Genomic DNA, 19,102 nt, shown 5'->3' with positions numbered 1-19,102 from the left:
TTTGATGATGGTGATAGCCTTGAGGGGTCATCCTCCACACCAACAAATGCAAAGATTACAATGGATACAGAGGAGGAGGATGCAATAGAGGAGAGCAATGGTGACCATGACAGTGATGCTGATTTTGATGATGACGATGATTGATGACTCATGAGTTGTCGACTATCTTGTAGTTGTTTTCTATTTGCTATTTCTATTTTCCATTGGCATTGCTACTACGGTCTACCTATGTAACACATTTTGATTCTGATGACTTAATGAGAAAACTGTAGTTTCTTGTCTTTCTCCTATCGGATCATTGATGAATCTGTCACAATTGTATTTGTATGCATAATGTTAGGATATACAACTCAAAAAATTATACTCTGACTAGGGGAGTTCCCAGGTCTCACCATCCTATCTCAACATCCTATTGATAAGAGGTATCTCATCCCTAGGAGCCTTATAGCTCCATTCCTCACCTTGGGAGCTCAACTAGGGGGAAAAGAGCACTGCTTAGTGTTCTTGATCAGCTCATACCCTTATTCAAAAGGGTAATTTCAACCAATCCAAGCTGCTCTCTGAAGACCAAGAACTTCCCTTTCGACAAAGCCTTGTGAGGATATCAATTATCTGATCATGTGTCGAAATGTGGAGTCTTGCGGCTCCTTTCTACATGATGTCTCAGATGTAATCGTATCTGATCTCTATATGCTTAGACTTGTCGTGGAACGTAGGATTATCTGACAAACACATCCCACTCTTGTTGTCGCAATGGATGATTTTCCTGTCCAAAACCTGCTCAAATAACTCTCCAAAGAGCTTCCTCAACCACTCTGCTTCATAACTCGCCAGGTTGGCTAAAATATACTCAGCCTCAGTAGTGCTAAGTGCTACGAATTCTTGCTTCCTGATCATCCACAATATCATGGTGGATCCCAAACTAAAACAGCATCCGAAAGTACTCTTCCTGTCGACAACAATGCTAGCCCAATCTGCAATTGTATATCCATGCAATCTAGCATCTCCTACGGCATATATCAATCCAAAGTTAATAGTCCCATGTAGATATCTCAATACGTGCTATGCAGCAACCCAATGTACATGGTGAGGGTCGGTCATAAACTGGTTCAAAGTGTTAACTACAAAGCATATATCGAGGCGAGTGTTCACAAGGAACATCAGAGCACTAACTGATTGTCTATACTCAAGGGTTTGTTAGGTCCCATCCCACAACCTCTCCACACAACTTCTTGAAATTCATCTCTATAGGTGTAGGAAAGGACTTGCACTCAACCATGCCAAATCTCTCTTGCGTTTTTACAACATATTTTCCTTGCAAGAGGAAAATCTCGCCCGACTTTTGCCATACTTATAGTCCATGGAAATAGAGCATCAAACCAAGGTCTTTCATCTCGAATTCAAAAGCCAACTCCCTCTTACATTCTAGAATGAGAGGGTTTGCACTTATCAAGAATATGTCATCAACATATAATACCAAAATGAGTGGCATACCTTGGATTGTTTTGAAGTACAAGTTTGGATAAACACTGCTTCTTGTAAATCCCACCTTCTTCAAGTAACTATCAACGCGAGCATACCAAGCATGATGGGCTTGCTTCAATCCATATAGAGCTTTCTTCAATCGACATACATGGGTCTTCCTATCATGAAGTTCAAAATCCCAGAGGTTGTTCAAAATACACTTCTTTTTTAAGGAAACCATGCAAGAAGGCAATCTTCACATCCATTTGATGAAGGGTCCATCCCAGACTTGTAGTGAGGGCTACAATTGAACAAATGGTTGTATATCAGGCCATAGGAGCAAATATATCATCCCAATCTTCTCCCTCGTATTTGGGAGAATCCACGAGCTATGAACCTCGCCTTGTATTTTTTAATGCTTCCATCAACCCCGTGCTTGATCTTGTAGAGTCATTTGTAGGTCACCATTGATCTATCCTTTGGTCTCAGCACAACATCCCAAACATCATTCTTCATAATATATCCATATTCTTTGGCTATAACATCCTTCCAGACTTGTTCCTTCATGACTTCTTCAAAGGTATGAGGCTCAACTTGAGTCATGTTGTTGATAACAACAACATATGCTTGGTACTTGTATGGCTTCTTGCTTTCTGTAAATGTTCCATGAGAAACAACATGTTTCTCAACATCTTGTAGTGTGTCCTTGAGCCAAAGTGGTCTCTTCCTCGCAGGGGGGTCCCATGGAAAGGGATCCAAGGGGTCCATAGGCCCCATGGGATCATCAACAATGTCGTCCTTAGATTCAGGCACAAAAGGACCTTCTAGAATATCCATATCATCACTCTTGTCTTTAGGAGGAGGAGGTGGAGGGAGGTCCCTTGCTTTTCCAAGGGAAACATCTTCATCGAATGTCACATCCCTGCTAATTTCAATATTCCTATGACCAAAAATATATATTCTAAATGCTTTAGAATCTTCACTATATCCAACAAACATACCTTTTCTTCTTGTGGGTTCTAGCTTATTTCTCTTTTCCTTCGGCACATGGAAGTGTATGGGGCAACCAAAAATCCAAAGATGACCAATATTGGGCTTGACCCCTGTGAATACTTCGTCGGGGGTCTTGTTGTCCAAAGTTTGATGAGACAATTTGTTTTGAACATATAATGTTGTGTTTGTTACTTCAGCCCAAAGGAACTTTGGCAACTTTTGATCATGGAGCATGGCTCGGGCAACTTCCATAATGGACCTGTTCTTTCTGTGAGCCACTCCATTTTGTTCGGGAGTGTAGGGCACAATAATCTCCTTCTTAATTCCTTCCTTCTTGCAAAAGTCTATAAATTCATTTGAGATGTATTCCTCGTCCTTGTCGGACTTGAAGATCTTTATTTTCTTCCTTGTATGATTTTCAACCAAAGCCTTGAACTCCTTGAATATTTTGAATGCCTCATCCTTGTACTTCAAATAATATATCCATGTCTTCCTTGAGAAATCATTGATAAAAGTGTTGTAATAGAAATGACCACCAAGTGAATGTATAGGGATCATACCACATATATCAGAATGAATGAGATGAAGGATGTCTTTCATCTTGTTCTCGCTAAAGGGGAATGGTCCCCTTGACCTCTTTCCACTAGCTCATCCAGGGCATACTCCATCATGTTGAGCTTAAACATCGGGGATCTCAGAGACCAACTTTTTCAATTTTGGAAGAGCATCATAATGTAGATGGGCCAGTCTTTGGTGCCACAACTTGTTTTGATGGTTCGTATTATGGACCATAGATAGAAGGGGTCTTCCAGTGACTCTATAGAGTCGTTCAAACCTAGATGCCAATGTGAAGGCATTTCTCATGTAGGATCCAATAGGCCAAGTAAGTACTTTTCATTTGATGAATGCAACTCTCATTGCTTTATCCTCTAGAGAAGATATCCATACCAAATTCTTCTTCAATCCCGACACATACATCACATCATGAAGCAAAATGGATTCCCCAGAGTCCAAATGAAATTTGACACAACCAAAGCCTATTACGGGACGAGTGGTGTTGTCACCAAGAATAATCTTCAAACTGGTCTCCTGAACCAAATTAGTGAGAACCTCCTTATATCCAGATAAGTGATGAGAGGCCCCAAAATCAACCAACCAACTATCCCAAGTATCCGGAGGAGATGAACCAGATAATGCAAAAATAAGAATATATTTAGATTGATTAGTAGCATTACTTTCATACCTAGAGTTCCTTGACCTCTTTGGTGTGAAAATTTCACTACTGAAATTTTATTGCAACAATGGAATTATTTCTTCTAAATGTAAACTAATTATCAGTTTATTGCTATGACAACAATGAAATAATCACATTGCAATCTTCACAAAAAAACAAGCATAAAATAAATTGGAAATTGAGAAAATACCGACGCACGCACAAAAATTTGACAGTTAGTTTTGGACAAAAGTCCTTGGAATAACCCAATGTGGGAAAGTCGGTTGCAACAACTGAGGGTTTTTATTATTAAGCAGCAGTTAGAAAAAATATGCGTACAATTGGATGCCCAAACTGGCAATCCTCTATAGGAAAACTGACCATAAAAATTATTCAGAAACTGCAATTTCCACAAATTAAATTCTGTAGAGGATAATCTGGAAACTAGGAAAATACCAGTGCGCACACAAAAATTTGACAGTTATTTTTGGACAAAAGTCCTTGGAAAAACCCAATGTGGGAAAACTGGTTGAAACAACTGAGGGCTTTTATTGTTAAGCAACAATGAGAAAAAATATGAGTACAACTGGATGCCCAAACTGGAAATCATCTACAGAAAAATTGGTCACAAAAATTAGTGAGAATTTTTGGCTCACTCGATACTAATCCAGTTGTGAAATTAGCACAAAGTAGGCTCCACAAAACCCATGCGTTAGCCTCTGCGTCAAATATGCGCAAACACTTGCACACTTTGCCTGGAACTACAATTGATCAAGCCGTTTGCCCAATCTAACCTCTGAGAATGACTCGCTGGCCCCTTCCAGAAATTCTCTCGACCTCGAGCAATTGAATCGACCCTCTATCTTGCTAAATCAATCTCTGCCTCTGAAGCTTTTGTGTCAACGTTGTGCAACCTCACTAAGGAAACTCGACCCTTCTGTAGCTGACTCTCTGGATCTAGAAGACTTCCTCTAGACTCACAATCCCTGCCCCTCTCTATCTCGGATTCCCTTCTTTGGCTCTAACTCTTCCCGCAACTGTTGCTGCTCTTTGGAGAATCGATTTGTTGAAGGAAATCGATCTCAAGTGTGTGTTCTCCATCTACCCATCGACCTCCTATTATAATATCTAGTTGGGACTCCAATGCCCAAGATTAAAACATAATCGATGGTTGAGATTATTTCTGGATCGATCCATGTGAGTTTCTAGATGATTCACACCTTTTTCAATTAATACTGTTTAATTAACCACTTTTCCTAAGTTCAGACTTAGGAAATATTTAAAAATGGGCTAATAATCTAATTGAGACACTTCTAGGTGGAATTTCCAGAAATGATTTCTGGGTTATACAAAACTCCTGTGTTTTAGCCTCTCCACAAAGTTTCAAGACTAGAACACGTCTGATGCTACAAAAAAAATAGCATTTGGTGGTCGATATCTATCTTCACGATCATCAGGAGAGTCTCTTCTTCTTCTTTCATTTTTCCTTCCATCTCTTCTATCATCTCTTCTTTCATATGACCTGTTGCTGTTGAAGCCATGGTTATTGTTGTAGGACCTTGAAGAGTTTCTTCTTGGAGAATTTCTCTTTTCGGGTCAATCTCGAGCATAGTGACCCTTTTGATGACAATTGTAGCATTCAACATCTCTATCTCGCCTTCTTGAATCCTTGGAATCTCGATTGGATTGAGGAGGCCTTCTTGATTTAGATGAATTTCCCTTTCTTTTCTTCACATTCTTCTTCTTCCCTTGAGCAACGAAGGCAATGGGTTCTCCTTCATTTGGCCTTTGAATTCTCCCAATAGATATCATCAATCTTTCCTCTTGATTGCATATAACAAGTAGCTCATAAAAAGAAGGGATCCTTTCCCTATTGCCGATAGAAGTAATGAACATGTCCCATGAAGAAGGAAGGCCACTAAGTGTAGTAAACACCAATTCCCTATCAAGTATAATTTCTTGAGTAGTTCAGAGTTGGTCCCTGATCTCAGTGATTCTTATGAAGGATGATTGCACAATTTCTCCCTTATGCAACTTAGACTCCTTGAGTTGATTTTCAATTCCATTATGTGGTCCCAAATTGTTTACCTTATACACATGCCAATAGTCTTATCGTACATTTCTTTGGAAGTCTTCAAGGATGAAATATAAACAAGTAGATGATCTCTTAAAGAATCAATAATATTCGCCTCAGCTTTAATCTCACCTTTCTTATACTTGGATTTGGTGGCTTGAGGAGCATTTTCTGGTGGTGGTGAGATCTTTCCTTCCATGTACTCCAAGACATTATACTCATCTAAAGCGACATTGATCCTGATCTTCCATGCTGCAAAGCCAAATGAGTCAACTAGCTTTTCATTTTCCTGTAATTTTGAGCTGTACAGGCCAATAGAATAAGGAGAGAGAAGATATGTTGTGAGTTGATGAGGTGCTAAATGAAGAGGACCCAACTTGAATTTATATGCAACTTGAGGGGTGCCACCTTATCCTTGAGATGTGCCATTTGACCCAAGGCCAACCTTGACAATTTTGTACTTGTGGGCTTGACCTAAAAAAATCATTTTTCCTTATTTGAATTGAGTGCTTTAAAAGTCAATTTTGGTCCTTTCGAAACGAGGAATTCAATGCAATGGTTGGAATTTTTCACTGAGGTGCCAAATTAATAGCAGACTCAGTAAGCTTTTCCTTAGCCAAAGAAAATATGTTGTCAAGCTTTTGGAAAGATTTGGGATGGTGGATTGCAAATCCATGGCCACACCGATGGAGGCAAATTTCAAGAAGTTATGTGGTGAAGTTGTGGGACCAGTTCTAGCAGATCCTTCTTTGCACTGACAACTGGTTGGGGCTTTGATGTTTCTGGTCAACACAATACCAAACATATGTTTTGTTGTTATTGCCTTAAGTCAATTTATGGAGGAGCCTTTGCTTGCTCACTGGGTGGCCACAAAACATGTGTTGAGATATCTACATGGGATGATCAACTATGGTTTGAGATATATCGTTGATGACGAGTTGAGATTGCATGGATATACAGAAGCAGATTGGGATGGGAGTGTTACTGACAGGAAGAGCACATCGGGATGATGCTTTAGCTTGGGATCTACCATGATTTGTTGGATTAGCAGGAATCAAAAATTAGTCGCTCTCAATACAACCAAGGCAGAGTACATTGTAGTTAGTATGGCTAGCTACGAGGCATTGTGGTTGCAAAAGCTTTTTGCAGAGTTGTTTGAGTAGGTGCTTGATACGACCGTGATATACTGTGACAATCAAAGTGGGATCAGAGTTTTAGAGAATTCAATTTTCCATGACACATTGAGGCACATTGAGATCAACTTCCACTTCATCAGAGACATGGTACTGAGAGGAGTGGTACGACTCCAACACATCTCCACTACTGAGTAGGTTGTAGATGCTCCATGTCATCTTCAAAAAGTCAAGTTGGCCTCAAGTAAAAAATTGACCCTCCAAATCACCATATAAAATAGATCATCATTGAGTCATTTGGCACATCTCATCCACACAAAATAGTTCGATTTGATTTGAAATACCTCAAGTTGCCTTCACACATGCGAAGGAGGAGAAGGAGAGAGTTCAAACATGTTTTGACTTTCTGTTTTGGGACTATTTTGACCAGCATTGACTTTGTTTTAATTTGGCTATCTTCTATTGCTTTTATTGAGCTCTTGTAGGGAGATTTTGTTTGAATTTATTGTAGGGTTACCGAGTTGTTTTGGGCACTTTGACTGGGCTTTACCGCAGGTTGACTATGAAAGTTGACTGAATTGGAGGAAGAATTTATGGACTATTTTCACTGTGTTTGACTGAGCAAGAGAGGTCAAATTCATTGCTAGTTTACCGAACTTTTCTAAATAGTTGGAATGTTGACTTTGACTGGTTAGGGTAGATCATTCACTGTTGTTGATCGTACCTTCACGAGGCTGAAAATTGTAGACTTGTACCTTTGACCAAATTTGACTTTATCTTATTGTTGACTTATATTAGATTGTTTCATTTGGCTAGTCAAGGCTTTGAATTTGATTGGTTGTTGGATGTACTATTTGGTCTATGTATCTCATGTTGAACATTGATAGACTAATAGAAGAAGAAGAATTGATCAAAGTGTTTTCCACCTTGTGGGTTTTTCCTTGGTCTTTGATCAAATCTCGTTGTCTCATTGTGCTTGGATATCTTCTATTGTGCATTTAATTTTTATTGTTATGTCTATAATTGCTTTACTCATGCTGGGGTGGTTGGAATTGAAGAAATTATTTTTAAAGTGATTATAACAACATAGAACATTGTCGAAAATTAACAATGTTTCAAAGATGACTGTTGGGATAAACTCAATGATGGCACTCAGACTAATAACAAGGTTCTATCCAATGAAATAAGGGACAATGTACTCTCCAAGGAACCTATCTAGGGTACTTATAACCTAGGGTTTAAGGAATATGCAACAAGACTGGCTCACATAGGCATATAAGACCGAGAAAATGCTTGTGAAGAATAGCTATGATCAACAAAAGGAACCCGAAGCCTTCAACAAGCCCTAAGTTGAAGCCTTAATGCTAGACCAGGGTTTATGGTTTCTAACTATGTGAAAGCCTAGATTTTGATGCAATAAGGTTCAATCCATAAGAAACACCTCACAACAAGCCAATGATTTAGCCGTAGTTGAATTCGACCCTATGCCCTAGCCTTATTAACTTTCATTGGAGGGTCAAAAATGAGAAAGAGAGAAAAATAAATTTGTGGTATGGTTTGATCTTCGATGTGGAAGCAAATGCCTACTTCTTGGGTGATGGAGTCTAAGGACAACTATTACGGAGATATCAAACCCTAGAAGGGAGTAAGGGGGAAAACCCTTGTTTTCCATTTTTGAAACCCTAGCTATCACTTTATGAGGGGATAAAATCACGAGGAAAGCTCTCTAGGAGGTCGTCAAGGGATGTCCAAGATTCTCTAATTAAAGCATACAATATTTCACCAAATTTTCATATAAAGATGATGCAATTAAGTAAGAACATAGAAACCATTAAAATATATTTAACAATAAAGATATAGGATATCCATGAACAAATCCTTCAATATGCCAAAGTGATGTCTCCACAACAAGGATTAGATTCCATTAGGAAAATTATCCACAAAGATCACATTTGCACAAGAGAACAAGGCTACAAAAGTTAGGTCAAAATGTGTAAGGAAGTCGAAATAGTCCACAAGTGATGATGAAATGAGATGTGATGTGCCCTTTATTTATATGAGGCTTACCTCACCTAATTTTAGCATGAGAAGCCCCTAAACAAGTTTAACAATGAATAAGCATAAAATAATCCTTGGGTTACAAGCCAACCCACTAACTCAATATGGAAAAAATGTGACAAAAGAGACCCACATGTGTGAGACAAAAGAGACGCACATTTGTGAGGCGTAACCCTCTAAATGATAATGTCATGCCCCTTTTGGACTATAAGTTTGGAAGTGTTTCCATGTGTGATGATCATCCATCATTTGAGGAATACTCCTCAAATCTATCCTCGAAGCAACTCCAAGGGTGCAAATCCAATTGTGTTGTCACCATGTCGTCTCCATGGGTTTCTAATGGTCAACGCAATGCCTCCTCTCTCAAGCGTTAGGGCTCCATCAGGTGTAACAAGCCCTCCCTAGTCTCATGGAAGACCATCCTCATTTGGGCTATGAATCATGGCCTCCCCATGAGATAGTGTCAAGGACAACTTGGGGGCATGTTGGGTCCAATACTGTAATCATCAAGAATCCTCTGCACTAGGTCAAAGAAGATCAACATCCTAGGGGTATTGTAGGATGTGCATCAGTTGCTCTTGTCATCACAGTTCTTAACGATTTGATGTATGTGGGAAACATTGCATCTTCTAAGTCATCAACCTATTTGAAAGGCATGGGTATGTGTGGAGTGGGTTCCCTCAAGCCCTAGGCTGCTTCTATGGACCACCTGACAAGACCAACTTAAACTCCAACAAAGGAAACCATTGATTAGAGACTAAGATCATATAAGCATGTAAGTGGACCAAACTTGCATGTTAATGGCATATTAATACTTCAAACTTGGATCACCTTTTGTTATCTAACTAGACAAACTCCTATAAAGATGTTCCCTATCTTGATAGGGGTGGCCAATAGTCAACCCTATCAAGTGTTTCTAATCCCCAAGGGGAAGTGGCATTTTCAAGATCAACTCCCCAATCAATAGGTGTTAGTGTAAATGAGTGGCAATGGAGGTGAAATGCTCCATTTCGAAGTGCCATGGTCAAAGGGGACTAACTAATGCGAGTCCACATCTGAAGTGTATAGATCTAGTGGAGGGAGCAATCGTGGTTGCATGAATTACCCTCTTCAGGCCGTGTTTCCCCCTCCTCTAGTGTGCCTTTTGCTTCTTTTTGATTATGCATTTATTTTGGGTGCATAGCTTAAGGTGTTGACCCTGCTTTTCATGATGTAGCAATTGATTTTACCCCTTGAGATGAAGTAGTTTATCTTCATCAAGGAAGGGTTCCTTTGATGAAATGGAGAATCAAATGCTCAGGGTCCAAGTGATGGTTAATATGAGGCAAGTAGAGCTCATGCTAGGCTTCTGCCCACACACATGCGTTAATTTATGTCCAGGAGATCTTTTGCATTTTGATTTTCTTTTATTGTGGTCATACTATGCTTTTTCATTCTTTTAGTTGCATCAAGCTCCAAGGCAATGTTTCATACTACACCTTTTCATTCTTTTAGTTGCATCAAGCTCTAGGATGACGTTTCTCGACCCTACTCTAGGATGTGGACAGGAGGGTTCCAATGCCCAATGAACCAATGATAAGTTAGACCTAGAGAATGAAGATGGTATATAAGGGGTTTGTAATGTGGCATGTATGGTGTAAGGAAAGTGAACATGATATATTAATTCACATTTTCCGAGTAGTGCTCTTCCTATGACCTTAAGGCCTTGAGAGAGGTCCCATTGGATTGAGGATAAGGATTAACCCCTAGTAAGGTGAGAGGACATATTTACAATTAAGATCATTGAATCTTCCAGATTAACCTCCTTTGGTAAGGCGAGAGAACATATTTACAATCAAGATTGGTCAATCATCTAGATCATCCCTTATCTATACTATATGCTCAACACAAACAAGTATAAGCACCCAACTGCCAATTGATCAAAAATACCTTTTGAATAGCAGCACACCTTCATATAGGAGGAAATGCGAGAGGGTGAGAGTTGTATGGCTAATGCTCAAAACAAACAAGTATAAGCACCGAATTGCAAAATGATTAAAAGTACCATTGGAATAGCAGCCCACCTACATGTAGGAGGAAATGCCAGAGGACGAGAGTTGTATGGCTAATGCAGATGGCAGAGGCACATGATATATCACTATCTAAAAGTGAATATCAGGAGCCACTGGCTCCTACGAGTTACCCATTTTGGTGGGTAACACCATTTTGCTGGGTAACATGCAACGGTCTCATGCATGCCATTTTGTAGACTATCAAAATAAAAAAATTAAGAATGAATCGATATATTGGTGGTTTGAAGATTATCGGAGGCTATGGAGAGTCTATCTGCTGTAGACTATACAAATACAAAATTAAGGGATGAATCGATACAGTGGTGGTTTGAACATTAACCAAGGCTGTGGAGAGTCTATCTATGGCCAACACAAAGATGCTTGAAAATGAAGAGTTTCCATGATGAATATATTTTTGGTTTGGAGGGGCTGTGGAGAGTCCATCTGTGTCTAGCATGAAACTTGTGATAGGTTTGCGACACCCAGATACTTTCCCCAGTAGCTCCAATACACAGTCACAAGGCATAAGAAAGCACCGCTCTTTTGTTTTTCATATTATTAATTAAATTGAAATTTATATTAATAATTTGAAGAGGGCCTCCTACTATTGGTATCAGAGTGGCCCTCTCTTTGCACTAGCTTTAGAAGAAATTTCGATGATATATATTTTAATATATTATGATATTTTATATGAATTTTATTAAATTTAAATATTTTATAATTATGGTTTTTTTTTTTTTTTTAATTTACGTAGAGGAATTGGCAATGGGCTAGTTTCTATGAATTTTATTAAATTTAAATATTTTATAATTTATGGCTTTTTACATAAAGGAATAGAAGAATTGGCAATTGGGAATGGGCTAGTTCCTATGAATTTTATTAAATTTAAATATTTTATAATTTATGGTTTTTGTACATAGAGGAATTGGCAATTGGTAATGTGCTAGTTCTTGCTAGTTCTTATACGGGTCGATTTGGAACATTGTTATTGTAACTTCTATATGAATTATGAGGTCTATTCGGATGGTTATTAGTGCAACTTCCAGATGAACCACTGTATCACTATAATTTCTAGATGAACCACTATAACTTTTAGATGAACAATTAACTTCTAGATGAACTGTTATGATGGTTATCATTATGAGCTTTAGATGAACTCTTAGCCAAATTTTAATTGATATCAATATAACCTTTAGGTCAATCTATATGGTGTTTCATTTATAATCCACTAGGTAAATCATGAAGATTTAAATTTAAAATTACATAATTTATATAAGATTCACATAGTTTACATAAGAATTCATATTAATTATCCCATAAATAAACATATCATTATTATTAAATAATAATTTTATTTTAAGTATCCCATAAATAAACATATTATTATTATCCAATTATTATTTTATTTTTAATATAAAATTTATTATTTCTTATTTAAAAATAATTAAATAATTAAGTTGCTAAAACAAACATATATATATATATATATATATATATGATTTCATGTTTAAGTATTTCCATACTCCATATTTAAATAGTTTACATAGTTCACATAGTTTACACAAGATTTCATATTAATTTTCCCATAAACATATTATTATTATTATTAAATTATAATCTTAGGTTTATTTATCTTATAAATAAACATATTATTATTATCCAATAAACAGATATATTATTATTATTAAATTATAATTTATTTTTTAATATAAATTTTGTTATTCGTATTATTTAAAAATAATTAAATAGCTAAGTTATATATATATGATTTTTAATATAAATTTTGTGATTTTGTATTGTTTAAAAATAATTAAATAGTTAAGTTACATATATATAGATGATGATGATGGTGGTGGTGGTGGTGGTGGTTAACATCCACTGAGACCAAACTTTGGTCTATCCGACCTAAAGAAACGAATTATTTAGTTTGATTTAAGATTTTATTCCTATGCTCAAAAAGCTTGGAGAGAAGCCTCCTGAGCTCACTATAATTTTGGCGTCGTAAAAGGCTAGGAAGGTCAGTATTGCAACAAAGATTATGAAACTGAGATCTAATGTGGTTGTATGCGGGGCACTCTAAAAGGAAGTGATTTTCATCCTCGATGTTTATATTCTAGCAGATCCTTTCCATCCCTGTTGTTTTAGGAACTTCCCAATGACTTGTTTCACTATGAAGCTCATGAGTGTTCATTCTAATCTTGGCTATATTAATTTTCTACTTTGAGTTAGTTAAAACAAAGAAATACTTTTGATCTTCTAGGGTGGGGTTGATGACCTCCTTGTAATATCTTAGTTTTCCTTTAGCTGCTAAATCTTTCTCACACCACTTTTTTTCTTTGAACTTAGAAGTAACAATATTTTTATTGTTATTAATGTTTTGCAATGCAACATTCTCGTCGATCTCCCAATTGTTTAACTAGGCCTTGGCGTCTTTATACCAACCTCGCTTAAGCCTTAGGTGGTTTTGGCTGGAATTTAAAGCTAGCTTCGGAAGTCTATGGTCTCTTATGTTATTGAGTTTGTGTTTGTACAACAAAAGCCTAGTCATAGCTAGGCTCTCGATAGGGGAAATATCCACTTCTATAAGGAGAATATGATAGGTTGTATTGCTTTTAATTTTGAGGTTATACGCTATAAAACACTTCTGGATTTGCTCAATCTTCCTCCAGGATTCTCTAGAGATGTTGCAACCCCAAACCTCACATCTATATAAGATAATAGGAGTGAATAAAGTTTCAAAGAGGAACTTCTTTCTATCCCACATTACGAGGTTTGCTGTTTTACAATTATTTTCAAGACCAAAATAAGCTTTCCACCCCCATTAATACTTTTCTCAATGTTATAGTTTCAGTTGAGCTTGTGATGAATATCAATTCCTAGGTACTTGTAAGAAGACACTTCCTCCAAGTTATTATTGTCATACATAAAATTAGCGTAAGTGTCCTTCTTGGATTTGATAATCATAACTTTTGTTTTGTCAGTGTTAACAACCATACCCATGGTAGAGCAAAAATTCTTAAGGAGTCTAAGCTGCTTATCAAGATCATATGGGCACCTTGCGAGAAGAACAATATCGTCAGCATAGAGAAGAAGGATGATGACTATCCCAGCTAAGATCGTCAGCACAACCTGCTTCCTCTAAACAACCTTCTAGCTTATCGATGTAAATGCCAAATAGGGTAGGGGAGAGGGGGCAACCTTGTTTAACTCCGATATTACACTTAATATCTTTCGACCACCCCTCAATGCTCTTTAACTTGGCAATTACATTCTCGTGTAATCTTATAGCGGCAGCTCTCAACTCGAAAGGAACATTTAGCTCTTCTAATCTATTCCATAGGTTGTTTCTAGGAACTGTATCGAAAGCCTTTCTAAAGTCCACAAAACAACAAAAGGGATTGGATTTATCATTGCAACATTCTTCCATAATGATCCTAAGCGTAACGAGGTGGTCCGTTGTTGAGTGATGCCTTCTAAAGCCCTCTTGGCCTTTAGTCCGCTTAACTTTACTTTCAAGCCATATGCTCAACTTCTTTTCCAAACTAATACCATATAAGTTGGCTAAGAGAGGGCTGATCATAATTGTTCGATAATTGGAGGGGTTATTTGTATTCCCACTTTTAAAAATAGGGATAATGAGGCTCTGAGTCCATGGTTTAGGGAACCCTTGGTTGATTGCTTGATTGAAAAGCTTGTGGATGTGGGGGATGAGGACAGGACTTCCATTTTTTAAGACCTTCAATGTCCTTAGCTTTCCCATTTGCCAGACATTTAACCCCAAAATCAATGTGTTCTAATGATAAAACTTCTTTCGTTGTGAGCAGGGTTTCAAAGTTATCCATGACATTTGGAGATTCATAAAGCTTTTTAAGATGGGAATTCTAGTCGTGTAAAGCAATTTTATTATAATTTATCTTTAGTTTTCCTAGTTAGAATCTGCCCCCATAATTTCTTAGGAGCTACCTTAGAGAGGTGTAAGAGATTCTCGTCTTTTACAAATATATTGCCTTTTTGTCTTTTTAGTTAGTGCTTTGTATATTTTTATCTTGTCAATTTTAAGAGATTCATCAACAACTTCCTTAATTGCTCTTTTCGCACTTTTACAATCTTTGTCATACCATGAGTTGTTAGTTTTTCTATTTCTTTTATTACTTGAAACTTCCATTGAAAACTTGTATATATATGATAGACATTATTATCCAATTATAATTTTATTTTTAATATATTTATTATTTAAAAATAATTAAATTACTAAAACACAAAATATATAAAATATATATATATATATATATATATATATATATTTTACCATTTCATGTTTAAGTATTTCCATACTCCATGTTGAAATAAAATAATTTAGTTATTCATGTGCTTTTTTCTTATTATTATCTTTTAAAATGAAATATCAAATATTTGTATTATAGAGGTGGGTAGAATATCTCATTAGTAATAGTTTTGGGGAGATGGATTCCCGATTCCTCAAATAATTTGATTTACAGATATTTACCAATTAATTATTCCTCACCAATGAGATTTTCCAATGTAAAATCTACTTAGCATAGCATGCTTTCTAGCGCACATTTAATTTCATCTCGTATTGTCTTCAATTTAACCTACGGTTTTTTTTTTTTTTTTTTAATATGTTTCTAACACTATCAAGCTCATGTTTCCATATAAGGCTGCTTCTTTTTCAAGGGGTATTCGACTTCTTTCTTTTCTTCGATAAGTTTTTAACCACAGAAAGATTTATAAATGGTTTCCAAGTTTATAATATATTATTATATATATAATAATATTAAATGGTTTCCAAGTTTATAATATATTATTATATACATAATAATATTAATAACAGTTTCCATATAGAATTACTTTGATCTGCTTCTTTTTCAAGGGGTATTGGACTTTTTTTTTTTCGATAATTTTCAAGGGATGTTGAACTTCTTTCTTTTCTTCCATAAAGTAAGTTGGGGATTTTAATTTTAGTTTTAAACCATAGGAAAGGTTTATAAATGATTTCCTAAGTTTATAATATATTATTATATACATAATAATATAATAATAGTACACATTATTATAATTTAAAAAATAAATGTATTTTATATTTAAATTAAATAATAAAACAATAAAGTTTGTATAGAGGATTGTTGGTCGTTAATGTTTATCATTTTAAATGTTTTTATTAATAGATATGGTTTTGATTAATCGAATTTTAATTATAATATTTTTTTAGTATTTTTAGAATACATTATTTATAATCACAATGGTGATTATAGTGGATAATTTATTAATCCTAAAATAAAAAATAAAAAACAATATAAAATTTTGAATATATATACATAGAAAATAAAAAACAAAGCAGATGATTGGTTGTTTTTAATATTTATTATTTTAAATATATTTATTAATATGTATAGTTTTAATCAATATAATTTTAATTATAATGTTTTTTTATTATTCTTTATCATATATTACTTATAATTGTGCAATTATAGGTTGATGTTTTTTTTTTTTAAAGATGGGATGATAAATTTTTTTATTATTTATATTTTAAAATATTAAAAAAAACCTACGCTTATCTAGGTCACGATGTTTTTTTTAAAGATTGGATGATAAATTATTGATTATTTATATTTTAAAATATTAAAAAAAACTATGCTTATCTAGGTCGGTATTTATAGGTTTTATTATTTTTATTAAATTAATAAATATTTCTGAATGATTTGTTGAAATCCTAGCAATCATTAATTTGTATTTTTTTTTATTAAATAAATGTTTATAATTTTGATAGGTTGGTTAAATGAAAAAGTTGTGAAAATGATTGAAGAATTTTAAGTAGAATGTTTTATGGTTATTAAAATGTTTTCTTCATTTTATCAAATAATTGAGAAAAATAAAAATTATTAAAATAGATGGATGACAATTTCATTATAATGTCATGTTTATGTTTATATTTTTGATTAATTATAAAATAATGGAAGATTGTTAAAGATGATTAATTATGGATACTTATAATTTTAATTATTATGAATAGCGAATAGAAATAATTATAATTTCATTAATATTCATAGTTTTAATGACTATTGTCAAACTTGTAATAGTTATAAAATTATAGGAGTTGTCAATGGAATTTTGATTACAATGAATATTATAATTATGATGGATACAATTTTCACTATGATGCTTTAGGATGATTATTCTTAATGATTTTGATGTTCCAAGGAGAATAAAATGCTTAAAGTTTTATTAATGTATATATTTTTTATACTTGTCAAATAAAGGAAGATTATAATTGTAAATATTGTTATGAAATTTGATTATAATTTTTGATAGTTGCACATGTTTATAGTTTTTTTAATTCTATTGAAAAATTACCATAATTATCATTTTATTAATGCTTGCAACTTATAATTTTATGAGACAATATTCATTATTATAGCTTAATTAATGTTTATAGCTTTCATTGTTCTTACATGAAAGTATGTTTAAATGCAATGATTAACTTTCTTTAATACTATTTTGAGTGAAGGGAATTTAGTACATGGTTTGACTCTCACAACTGGGGTTGGTTCAACTAAAGATGGACATGAGACTCTGGCCTAACAACAAAGTGCTATTTTGAGTGAAGAGAACTTAGTACATGGGTTGAATCTCACAATTGGGGTTGGCTCAACTAAAGATGGACATGAGACTTTGGCCTAACAACAATGTGCTCAAATCGTTAAAAATATGTGATCCATTGTTGTCGACTCCTATGATCTATGATATCAGGGCTAATTTTCAATATTTGGATTGTGTTTGGGGGCAATAATTAATTCCTAATCTAGCCACCTTTGGATTATGTGCCTAGTATCTATGTTATGTACTTTGTCATCTTTGTACGTAGGTGTGCCTTTAAATAAAATGATTATATCGAGTACTTGCACTTGATGGATCTTTGGACTACATTGTAATTTGAATTATTGTGTCAAAATTCAATTCATTATAATATGCATTTTATGTGAGGGTTTTCCCGGTATGATAAATATAATTTATATACAATTAAACGAGTTATAAAGTGCTTTCAAAATATTTAATAACCAACATAAAATTCATAAATTAATTTTAAAAGAGTAAAAGGTATCTTTTATTAATAATAATTATAATCATAAGATATGAAATAAATGTAATTGGAAGTTTTAACATAGTCAAATCGTTTTTAATGAATACCATTGATGGTAATGTTGTATACACTATTTTTATAAATGTGAAAGATAAGAATCATTACATAGTGATTAAGATTTGTTTTATATATATATATATATATATATATATCATGACATGCATTTTATTCAATTTCTTTGGTTGCACATCAAAATTTCATTATGTGATTTGTATTTGATCATTTAGATAATAAAAAATCATAACGTAGTCATAATGAATACCATTGACAGTAAAAAAGTATGTTGTATACACTATTTTTATAAATGTGAAAGATAAGAATCATTACATAGTGATTAAGATTTGTTTCAAGGAAATAATTCTTTTTATCAAATTAAAATTGATATATATATATATATATATATATCATGACATGCATTCTATTCAATTTCTTTGGTTGCACATCAAAATTTCATTATGTGACTTGTATTTGATTATTTAGATTAAAAAAATCATATCTAGTGTTTGATATGCCATTGCTAACCACTAGAAGTGATGTGTTTAATCTATGTTGATGATTTACATGGCTCATAGGGTATAAGGCTCATAGTTCCTCATTTAACAATCATATAATCTCCATATATATATATATATATATATATATATATATATATATCATGACATGCATTCTATTCAATTTCTTTGGTTGCACATCAAAATTTCATTATGTGACTTGTATTTGATCATTTAGATTAAAAAAATCATATCTAGTGTTTGATATGCCATTGCTAACTGCTAGAAGTGATGTCTTTAATCTATGTTGATGATTTACATGGCTCATAAGGTAGAAGGCTTGTAGTTCCTCATTTAACAATCATATAATCTCCATATATATATATATATATATATATATATATATATATATATATCGTGACATGCATTCTATTCAATTTCTTTGGTTGCACATCAAAATTTCATT

General features: G+C 34.2%; 1 protein-coding gene across 4 annotated transcripts in view; it reads left to right on the top strand.

Moving 5' to 3' along the window:
- LOC149218446 (NAC domain-containing protein 54-like) overlaps window positions 1-17,958 on the top strand; it is a 288,196-nt gene extending 270,238 nt beyond the window's left edge. For 3 of the 4 annotated variants that reach the window (XR_016249170.1, XR_016249172.1, XR_016249173.1), the window contains one exon: window positions 17,513-17,583. Coding sequence is in view for 1 of the 4 variants with exons in the window: in XM_089384042.1 (XP_089240168.1) it covers window positions 17,513-17,586 (74 nt within the window). In the remaining 3 variants the exon portion in view is untranslated. Of the gene's footprint in view, window positions 1-17,512 lie in introns of all 4 variants that reach the window. The other variant, XM_089384042.1, reaches the window with a different exon arrangement.
- The last annotated feature ends 1,144 nt before the right edge of the window (window positions 17,959-19,102 follow it).

Source organism: Pinus tabuliformis, chromosome Q (assembly GCF_031772625.1).
Source record: "Pinus tabuliformis cultivar Carrire ecotype Pingquan chromosome Q, CPIR1, whole genome shotgun sequence".
Taxonomy (NCBI): Eukaryota; Viridiplantae; Streptophyta; class Pinopsida; order Pinales; family Pinaceae; genus Pinus; species Pinus tabuliformis.
Note: the sequence above shows the minus strand (reverse complement) of the source record. Positions and strands in the feature narration are given on the sequence as shown.